This window comes from Vespa crabro, chromosome 6 (assembly GCF_910589235.1).
Source record: "Vespa crabro chromosome 6, iyVesCrab1.2, whole genome shotgun sequence".
NCBI lineage: Eukaryota > Metazoa > Arthropoda > Insecta > Hymenoptera > Vespidae > Vespa > Vespa crabro.
In genome coordinates this window covers 9,333,748-9,345,118 of record NC_060960.1, presented here as the reverse complement: position 1 = coordinate 9,345,118, position 11,371 = coordinate 9,333,748, and the positions used below count along the sequence as shown (strand labels likewise).

Here is an 11,371-nt window from a genome sequence, read left to right as displayed (position 1 = left end):
AGAGAGAGAGAGAGAGAGAGAGAGGAGAGAGAGAGAGAAAAAGATTTCACTGAGTTGAAAACATTTCTTTTTCTTTTCTTTTCATTTTTTGTTCCTTTCTCTTCGTTCCCTCCATACATACATGCATGCATGCATACATACTCACATAAATATCATCATCATCATCATCGTTGTCATTATAATCATTTCTCTTATTCCTTAATCCTATAAAATCTTTTTCTTCTATTTTCGATTGTTTCGATCGCTATCTGATCTGATCTGATCGAATACTTCTCAGTTTCATCGTCGTCTAAATCGTTTAACTTAGGTACTGGTTGTATATAGAAAAAGAGTATGGGCTCGCCTTATCGCTGCGCTCGTATGTTTCTCCTCTCTCTTTCTTGCTTCGCGCGCTTAACGGCTACCATTTATAAAGCGAATTTGTGCTGGATACCGATTCAGTCGATCGAAAGGCGCGTACGAGGGTCGATCGACCCTAATCGGACGAGTAACCAGCCACCTGTCTAATCATTTTTCCTCGAGATTCTCTTTCTCTTTCTCTTTTCTTTTCTTTTCTTTTCATTTCTTTTTCTCGTTTGTGTACATTTTTTTTTTCCTTTTCTTTTTCTCTTCCTCTTTTCTCTCTCTCTCTCTCTCTCTCTCTCTCTTTTTCTCTCTCTGTCTCTCTCTCGTCAAATGAAATTCTTTACTGACGCTTATATCTAGAAAGTATATTGCTAATGTAAAGGATCAAAGAGGATATTGAATAATTAATTTGTCGTGACGTGAAGAAAAGTAGCAGGGTGGTTGGTGCTCATCATATATATATATATATAAATATATATATATATATATATATGTATATATATATTTCTCTCTTACTCTTCGTAACGTAGAGAAAGAGAAAGAACGAATAAAAAGGAAAAATCGTCGTCGGTTGACTCGAATCTGGAACGATAATATCAAGATGCTGTCCGCTTGGAAAGTGTGCTGTAAGTTATAATATCAAGAGGCTTGTTCTTTTCTTTTTGCTTTTTTTTTTTTCTTTTTTTCTATTTTCTTTTTTCTTTTTTTTCACACGCATGCGCAGGCGCACACGCACACGACGCATGAATCTTCTTTCTTTTCTTTTTTTTTTTTTTTTTGTTTTGTTTTGTTTTCAAATCTTTCAAGGAAACTGGACATGCTTCGTCGCCGTTGTTTCCTTTCGCGTAGTCACGAAACTTTAACTGGCTAATCATAAGATATAATGCCTATATACACGTTCGTTAATACACATTAAACACGTATATACAGATGATATGCGGATTTTTCTCGGTATAATTTTTTTTTTGTTTTCTTTTCCTTTTTTCTTTTTTTTTTTTTTTTTTTTTTTAAGTCTTCCTTTAATACTCCAAATACGTCAATTACAAAAGTTGTATTCATTTAATTTATTGTTTAAAATCTTTTTTTATTCCCTTCCTATCTCTCTCTCTCTCTCTCTTTTTTGTTTGATATTTTTAATTTTATAAATATTATATATTGAAAATCACGGTATATATACAACGAGTGTGTTGAAATTTAATCGAATAAAGAATAAGGTAAATGGTACAAGTTGGTAGCATTTGTCATTGATAAAGACAAGACTTCTTTTCTGTTTATCGATAGCACTTGGGGTTGATCTAACAATGTCATAACTTTTCGAGAAATACGATAGTCCAAAGATCTTCGAAGTCATGAAGGACAAGCGATAAGAAATGGATTTTTGCTCCTCTCAATAGAATCGAGAACAAATTATAACATTTTTTTTTATATACATACATACATACATACATAAAATATTTTTTTTTATCTCTTCCTGTTATTCTTAATCAAGGTAGTATTCATGTTTCTCTCTCTCTCTCTCTCTCTCTCTCTCTCTCTCTCTCTCTCTTTCTCCATACTAATCAAGACTTTTGCATTATTAAGTTGATCATATGCAACCAATAAAAATGATTTTTCTCCTTCTTCGTTTTTTTTCTCTTTTTTTTTTTTTCAAACGATCAATATCGTTGTTGTTCGATCGTTTCAAATGAACTTCCCATGGAATTCGTACGAATTTTTACGAACGACAAATAAAAGAAATTTTACAATACAAATACATCGATCATATATACATATATGTCATTTGTATTAAACATAATTCGATAAAATATTTTTGATCTGCGTTAGATTAATAAAAATTTCATCATATAACATGAAAAATAAGTTTAACGATCGTTTCGAAAGGATTAATTAAGGAATGATAATCAAATGAGAATAATTCGAGGGAGAAAGATCATTTTGGTAAATAATGAAACTGTTTCCTCGTAATACTTGGTAATCCAACTGACGTGATCAATTTATTAAAAATGCTTATGAGTGTGTATTGAGGAAAGGGGGAAAAAAATGGAAAAAGAAAAAAATTAAAAGAAACAAAAAAAGAAAAAATGACAAAACAAAAAAAAGTAACGACGTCGTGTGAAAATAAAACTATGCGATATGTAAAGTAAGTACTTGTATATATGCGTGAAGCCTCTTATGTTATATGTATGTATATATATATATATATATATGTGTGTGTGTGTGTGTGTGTGTGTGTTTGTGTGTGTAAACTCACGACTCCTTTGGAATTTTGTGAACGTCCAACAAACGAACGAACGTACGAACGAACGAACGAACGAACGAACGAACGTGACTTCTCGTCTTTGAAAGCTCGCGGCAAGTTTTACGTAAACGTTGAAATCGATCAACTCGATTAGCCTGTTCGATAATAATGCACGAAGGCGCAGTTTCCTATAATTGTGAACGATAATTGAAACTAGAGGAATAAGGACAAAAGTAAAAGCACATGTAATCGGATTTGGTTGAATCTATCAATGATAATTGTTTCGAGAGAATAACACAGAAGACACACGATGGTATTTGTATTATTTAAAAAATGTCTGATAATAGTCTTATAAAACTAAGTCAGAAAAATGATTACGAAGACGATGATTCTTCTTTTCTCTCTCTCTCTCTCTCTCTCTCTCTCTCTCTCTCTCTCTTCTTCTTTTTTTGTCTTCTTTGTCGTTTTTTTCGTTTACGTAATTGCGATAAAGGAAATTACATTAATCTGTTTTAATAACTATGCGTTATAAATACTTCATTTATTATATTATTCGAGTTGCAATTAAAAAAATTAACAAACTCGTGATAAATTTTCAACGTCGATTTTATTTTCGTTTTCTCTCTTTATTCCTTCTTGCTCGTTTATTATAGTAATCGTTTGTTAAAGACGGAAATCGTTGTTCTTTGTGACAGAAGATTACAGGAATTAAGTTTCTCGCGTTCGAATGATTTGTTCTCTTTTCGTTATCTTGTCTCGTCTCGTTACTCTCTCTCTCTCTCTCTCTCTCTCTCTCTCTCTCTCTCTCTCTCTCTCTCTCTCTCTCTCTCTTTCTAGCGAATCAATTTTTTTCAATTTGTATAGAATTTGTGTACAAACAACGATACGAGTATATTTCGATTTCTCATGTATATTTTGGAATTCCCTTCTTCTGTGTGATAAGATAAAACAATCGTTAATGTATCTTTCCATGTACATAGGTATATTTATATAAATGTATAAGAAAAGAAAAAGAAAAAGAAGAAGAAGAAGAAGAAGAAGATGAAGAAGAAGATGAAGAAGGGGAGAAAAAAAAAAAAGAAAAAGATTTAAAAGTATATAATAAGTCGTAAATTCATTTACATTTATTATCCTCGCATCTTCTTTACCTTTTATTATAATAATATATTTAATTCGCGCGGGATTGTTTCTGTCATATAAATCATTGGAATGTGAATAAATGAAAAAAAAAAAGAAAAAAGAAAGAAGAAAAAAAGAAAAAAAAAGAAAAAGATATTATAATATTTACGTTGGACATTAAATGAATTTAATTAGATTGTACGAACAGACAGATCGACAGATCGACCGATCGACCGATCGATCGATCGATCAATCGATCGATCAATCTTTTGATCACAATCGATACTTGAAATATATAAGAGGATTAATTCGTAGTTATCGATCGTGACGATCGTTCATCGAAAAAATCCAAAGAAGACAAAACTCTTTTTTAATATCTTTCCTCTCTCTCTTCCTTAACCATTGCGAGTGTAACTTCTCTTTTTTCTTTTTTTTTTTTTCTTCTTTTTCTTTTTTCTAACCTTTTTTTCATTAAATAATATATTTATTGTTTCGTCTTCGCAAATTATACGTTAACGTCGGCACGGTTATCGTTTCGTGTTAAGAGGAAGTGTTTTATCATAATCTGCATATCTGTATTAGTTTCTTCGCTTAATTAATTGAATCGTTATTTAATGATCACGTGCGAACGTGATTTTATGCGAATTTATAGTATATTAAGCAATAAAAGAAGAGAGAGGAAGAGAGAGAGAGAGAGAGAGAGAGAGAGAGAGAGAGAGGGGGGAGGAGCTAGAAGTCGAAGGAAAAATAATAACGGAAAAAATATAATCAAAAAAAAAAAGAAAAAGAAAAAAAGAAAAAGAAAAAGAATATAAATCAGAAATACATGAGAATAAGATAATAAAAGTTACGTACCATCGATAAGTATCTACTTCTAATTAAAACTAAAAAGAATCGGAGAATTACTTGAACACGGATAGACAGGAGACTAAGGAGAGAGAGAGAGAGAGAGAGAGAGAGAGAGAGAGAGAGAGAGAGAGAGAGAGAGAGAGAGAGAAATATGTGTCATTTGAATGAACGAATCGACATTGCCGATCATCAATGGAAAATGGAAAATGGACTAGAAACCTTCCTCATTGCGTTTAATTTCTTTCATTTCCTAATCGAGAGGAACTATCAAAGTGGAGCATAGAAAATAAGCGATTTCTAAACGTGCAACTCGTAATAGAACGATTCACATATACATTCATATATACATACATACATATATATATATATATATATATATATATATATATGTACATACATACATACACACACATACATACAATAATTTCCTCCTTTCGAGCGTGTAAAAAGAGAATTGACTTGGACGATCACGACTACGACTATACGACTACGACTATACGACTATGCGACTATACGACTACGACTATATGACTATACAACTATGGTTAAGATTTCTTAGCAAATTTTTACGACTTTACAATTCGTTTCGTTTTACATATGTAAACAAAATTCTATATATAATATATACATCTATGTATGTAAGTACATAGACCTATGATATCCGTACATTTGTCATTCACAAGGAGAACTCTTTCAAATATGTATATACATTATACATAAAGAAAGAAAGAAAGAGAGAGAGAGAGAGAGAGAGAGAGAGAGAGAGAGAGAGAGAGAGAGAGAGAGTGAGAAACGAACCTTGATAATATGTATGCGTCCATGAAAACGACAAAGCACCCACTAATTTGCTATGTTGTGATTTTTATGCGCGCGAGAATGAAAGAGAAACGAATCGTTGTTATTGTTAGCGATCGGTTTAATACTATCATAGTAATCATAATTCAAGAAACGTAACGAGAACTTATATAATCGTTTCATATTAAATTTATTACGTTTGCATTTGTGCCTTGCTCAATTATGTTTTGACAAGAATTTTTTCTATCTCTCTCTCTATCTCTCTCTCTCTCTCTCTCTCTCTCTCTCTCTCTCTCTCTCTCTTTTTATATATCTTTCTCGTTTCTTTTTCTCTATCTTTATGTCTCTATGCCTCTTGTAAAGAATGAGCGATGTCTTGCATATCGTGATCGTCGAGCATCGTACGAAATGCCTTTCCACTTGAGAAAAAGAGAGAGGGAAATTGTCGATGTAAAAAAAAAGCGTTACGTGTCTGAACTTTTCGAATTCCACAGTGATTTGTTTTGTTCTTTCATTTCATCTTTCTTTTTTCCTTTTCCCTCTCACCTTTTCTTTTTTCTTTCCTTTTTTCTGTCCTTTTTTCCTTCTTCTTCTTCTTCTTCCTTTTTTTCTTTTTTTCTTTTTTTTTTTCAAAGGATGAAATCAAATATTATAATATGAATGGCAAATACATATATCTTTCCTCTCTCTCTCTCTCTCTCTCTCTCTCTCTCTCTCTCTCTCTCTCTCTCTCCCTCTCTCTCTCGGTTTTTCTTTATATTTGCAATGTTTTTTTTGTTCTTTTTTCTCTTTTTTTTTTTTTTTCTTCATTAGCTCCTTACAAAATTCCTCGCAATTTACATCATCCATATTATTGTCTTAACTAAATCATGATCATTAATTTAACGATCATCGTCTCGTTTAATTAAATGAAAATAATCTACATCTTTATCATACGAGATCTAGTATAAACTGTATCACAATACGATTATTTATCAATCGTCAGATCCTTGGTATTGAACGGATTAATTATATAATTCATTAAATATAATGGAAGTAATTTTACGACGATTTCGCGTGTCATTCGTTATAAAACGATGGGATTACGATGAGATACGAGAGATTACGAAGAATTTCTGGTGTCAAAGTGAACATCCACTTGGAATATATTAATCGATAAAAAATTTTTTTATTATAGGAAAGAAACTTTAAGACAAAAATAAATAAATAAATAAATAAATAAATAAATAAATAAATAAATAAATAAATAAATAAAAGAAAAGAAAATTTGTTACCTAGTTATAACGAGAGTTGTCGTTATTGCGAAAGTTGAGAACCACTGTTCTAACAGATAGAATTCTTGGTCGGTCAGAGAATGGGATTGTTTGTTCTTTTCCTTTTTTTTTTCCTCTTCCTTTTTTTTCTTTTTCCTTTTTTTTCTTTTTCCTTTTTTTTTCTTTTTTTTTTTTTTTAATTTTAATTAATAATAATCGATACTCCGGAGAAAATTAACGAAGGTTGAATTTTATAATTACTTTCGATTCTTGGTCCCTTTCTCTTTATTAGTATCTATCGATAATTTTGCCCTCTCTCTCTCTCTCTCTCTCGCATCCATTCTATTCTGATAAAATCTAACGTAAGATCCAACGATTGCTAATTGCAATTCTCTTGGCGCAGAGTTTACCTCGACCTCGACTCGACCCTCGTTCTCGAGTTCCTGCTTTCCTTTCGACGTAACGATCGACTTTGTCGCGAGGAGCACGTAAATGCATGGTGTACAAGACCTTCTATCGATCTCCTCTCTCTTTTTCTCTATTTTTCTCTTCTTTCTCTCTCTCTCTCTCTCTCTCTCTCTCTCTCTGTCGTAGATCGTGCTTTCGACTGGAACGGAAGTTTGTCGATCGTGATCGACATGCCATCGTCGTATCAGGGTAAACGTACTCCCAAGGGTCATGTCCTTCGAATTTTGATGCCTCTCTTGGTACCACGATTTGACCTCGGCTTTCGATATTCTATGTTTATGATGTGAATCATTGTTTCTCTATCTCTCTCTCTCTCTCTCTCTCTCTCTATCGTTATTCTTAATAACAGAATGCTGAATTAATCTTTAATAATTGCATATTAATATTTGCATTCGCAAGTTTACAAACAATAATTATTAATCTTAATTAATTATATACCATGAAATTATCTAGTATATCGGTATTAGAAATCTTGATGCCGTTTAAATGTCTAATTGGTATAATAAGGAAGACGGAAATAAATTTTTAAATAGATGTCGAGGATTTTTCGTTCTACTACCGTGTATACTACCTCTTATATCATGGTCGATCATTCCGCAAAGAAAAAGAAAAAAAAAAAAGAAGAAGAAGGGGAAGTAAAAAAAATCAGAGAAAAAGAATAAATATATAGAAAAAAAAAAAAAAAAAAAGAAAAAAGATCTTAGAAAAGTCTCGATCACCAATTTATTTTATTCGTATACCATATACATGTATGTATGTATGTACGTATTCTATGTTTGTTATGTTAACCAAAACGATAGAAGGCAACGGTGAATGCAATCGTTTGGAATTCTATGATCGAACGTTCACGTCTCTAGCGATATGTAGAATTCAAGTCACTAGATCGTTCGATAGTTCGATTCTAAACACATCGAACGTGTTACCGGTTTTGTTTTAGGTGCGGGAGTACCGCAACGTTTGGTATTCGCCGTGATGGGCTTTTTTGCGATCTTCAATGCCTACGTCATGAGAGTATGCCTGTCGATAGCCTTGACGCAAATGGTCATACCTAGTAATAAAACAACAAATGTAACCTCGCTCGACAATACTTGTCCTGTTTTTCAAGAAGATCATCCAGTCGAGCAGAAACAATCTGGCACTTACGATTGGAGTGTAGGACAACAGGTGAGGGGAAAAAAAAAGGCAATTGACCGATCAAGAACGTTATAATAATATAATGTTTTCCTTCATAATTTCCTATGATACGAATACAAATTGAAATAATTATATATACTATTTTAAAGTTCTATATGCGATATGTGCAATTATGACACATACATTTAATCAAATCTTATTTGTTTTCATTTAAACTCTTTCACTCTTTTTATCTCTTTTTTTTAAACTAACACGTGTACTGATGTTTTTCTTTTTCTTTTTTTTTTTTTTTTTTTCTGTTTCTCTCGCTATTTCAGAGCACGATATTGTCGGCGTTCTATTGGGGATACATAATAACTCATCTGCCAGGAGGTCTTTTGGCTGAAAGATTCGGTGGAAAGTACTCGCTCGGTTTAGGAATTCTTTCTACCGCAGTGACAACACTTTTAACACCGGTTGCAGTAAAATGGGGCGGAGCTACTGCACTTATCGTTCTACGTTTCTTGATGGGTTTAGGCGAGGGTACGACATTTCCTGCATTGAATTCGATGTTAGCGCAATGGACACCTCCGGAAGAGAGATCGAAACTTGGCTCGTTGGTATTCGCTGGTGCTTTACTCGGCACAGTTTTCGGTACTTCCGTTTCCGGTGTGATCCTTCAAGATTCACCGATAGGTTGGGCTGCAGTTTTTTATGTTTTCGGTGCGATAGGTATATTATGGTTCATTATGTGGATCATATTATGTTATAACAATCCGGACGAGCATCCGTTCATATCAGAGCGCGAATTGAAATATTTGCACGACCGAATGAGCGCTCATACACATAAGAAACCGCCATTGGTACCATGGCGACACATGTTTACGTCAGTACCATTTTGGGCTTTGGTAGCCGCTCAAGTTGGTCACGATTGGGGCTTCTTCACGATGGTCACTGATCTCCCAACGTACATGAACAACGTAATGAAGTTCTCAATCAAGAACAACGGATATTTGTCTTCTCTTCCATATCTTTGCATGTGGATATCTAGTTTAATATCATCCTGGTTGGCCGACAAGATGATTACAAGTGGATTTATGTCGCGTACGAATGTACGAAAACTCGGGACAACGATAGCTTCCATTGGGCCTGGTGCTTTCTTAGTTGGGGCATCCTATGGCGAATGTGACAGGACCATTGTCGTTGTTATGTTTACCATTGGAATGACTCTGATGGGTATGTACGGATTGTATTTATTTATTTTTGTAAAATGGAATGTAAGGGAAGAGGGTGATAAAAGAAAAGAAACAATAGAAAAGATAAAAACAAAATGAATTATTTTCTTTCAACAGGTACTTTCTATCCCGGCATGAAGGTAAATGGACTTGATCTCAGTCCAAATTATTCTGGCTCGCTGATGGCTGTGGTAAATGGAATAGGTGCTTTAAGTGGTATCCTTACACCTTACATCGTAAGAGCACTTACGCCGAATGAATTGATGACTGAGTGGAGACTCGTATTTTGGGTCGTATTCGCTGTTTTCGTTGTTACCAATTTAATTTTCATATTTTACGCGAGCGGAGAGGTTCAATATTGGAACGATCCTGAATTCGTCAGAAGAGATAGAGAGGAGAGGCGGCGTAAAAACGATATTGAGAAACAAGAGAAAGCAGGAAAGATATCGTCGTAATTATAAAGCGATGAGTGATGATTCTTCGTCGAAATGATTTCACTCTTTTGTTTTCTTTTATTTTTCTTTTCTATTTTTTTTTTCTTTTTTTATTTTTCTTTTTCGTCATTTTAACTAACAAAAACAATTGGATCTCTTTGTTTTTCTAATCGTGCGATCATACTCTACTTCAAGTACTCTCTCTCTCTCTTTCTTTTTCTCTCTCTCTCTCTCTCTCTCTCTCTCTGTTTGTATCTCTTTCTCTCTCTTTCTTCTTGTTCGAAATGACAAACGTCAATCAAATCGATCGATTTTAGATTTAAATTGATTTGAGTACTTTCGATTAAAACCGAACTGATACACAGTTCTTTTATATAATCTAAATTCCTTTTATAACAATCGACTATTTGAACTTTCATTAAAATTTCGATAAGTTTCTTGATATCGTGCAAATATCTTAGAAATTTTTATTTGCAAAAAATATTTTACATCGATTTCAATTGAAAAATTTCGTTTCGAAGAAGTTAGCGTTCGTAAGAACGAACTCGTTTAAAAGAAGGAAAGAAAGAAAAGAAAAAAAAAAATTTAATATTCTTCTTATCGAGAGTCCAAAAAATGGAGATTGATAACACGACAATGGGTGCTATTGAGAACGTTGAAATTTTCTTTTTTCTTTTTTTTTCTTTTCTTTTTCTTTTTTCTTTTCTTTTCTTTCTTTCCCCGCCCCCTCCCCCATCACCCCATCGAACAACAGACATACACTTTCAGCGGCGCTCAATACGATAATGTTATTCGCTTGCGTGTGAGATAATCATTAATTAATTATTAATTAATTCTGACGAACGATCTTACGAAAAAAAAAAAAAAAGAAAAGATCGGCATATTATGCGTAATTTTATTAGATTAGTATATATCAATTACGAATAAATATTATACATTTGAATAACGCCGTAAAAAAATATTGTGCAATGGTAGATGCATTAAGATGGATGTTAATTCGTACCGAGTTATTATCTTATACACACGGTTACTGGGGTAATGTCGATTCGAATTCTATATGCGTCGTAATCCATGTAATAACATGCTTTCACTACGTTGTGTTACGTGTTTCGCGCTTTGCTGCCTTTCATTGCTCCTTCGAAATAGTCCCGCCGCAAATTGCATTACCCAATACGATGGATTAGCAATGCAGAAAACTCGAGCTGCGAAATAAAAAGAACATTGGATTTCGGCGATATTCGAAATACCTTAAGAATGTATTTTGTATGTAGAAATTATTTAATGTATATGCATATATATATATATATATATATATATATATATATATATGCGTATGTATGTGTATAAATCACGGAAAAGTGTAAATAATACATAAAACCTTGTACTTTTCCGAGACTTGTAAATAAAACACGCATGGTGATATTTTGTATAAGGCATCGAGTTGGGAGATTTCTCAAGAAGAAAAAAATAAATAAAAAAAAAAAAAAAAAAAAAATAACAACAATAAAATACTTAAATCAA

At 32.9% G+C, this 11,371-nt stretch overlaps 1 protein-coding gene across 2 annotated transcripts; it reads left to right on the top strand.

Moving 5' to 3' along the window:
- The first annotated feature begins 425 nt into the window (after nucleotides 1–425).
- LOC124425249 (putative inorganic phosphate cotransporter) lies at nucleotides 426–11,371 on the top strand. 2 transcript variants are annotated; one of them, XM_046965397.1, is made up of 5 exons: nucleotides 426–785; nucleotides 876–971; nucleotides 8,006–8,232; nucleotides 8,520–9,417; nucleotides 9,534–11,371. In XM_046965397.1, exons 2-5 carry the CDS (start codon nucleotides 947–949, stop codon nucleotides 9,869–9,871), a joined length of 1,488 nt encoding a protein of 495 aa, XP_046821353.1. In that variant the 5' UTR covers nucleotides 426–785; nucleotides 876–946; the 3' UTR covers nucleotides 9,872–11,371. The 2 variants fall into 2 exon arrangements, with proteins under 2 accessions (XP_046821353.1, XP_046821352.1); XM_046965396.1 differs by having other exon boundaries at nucleotides 426–971.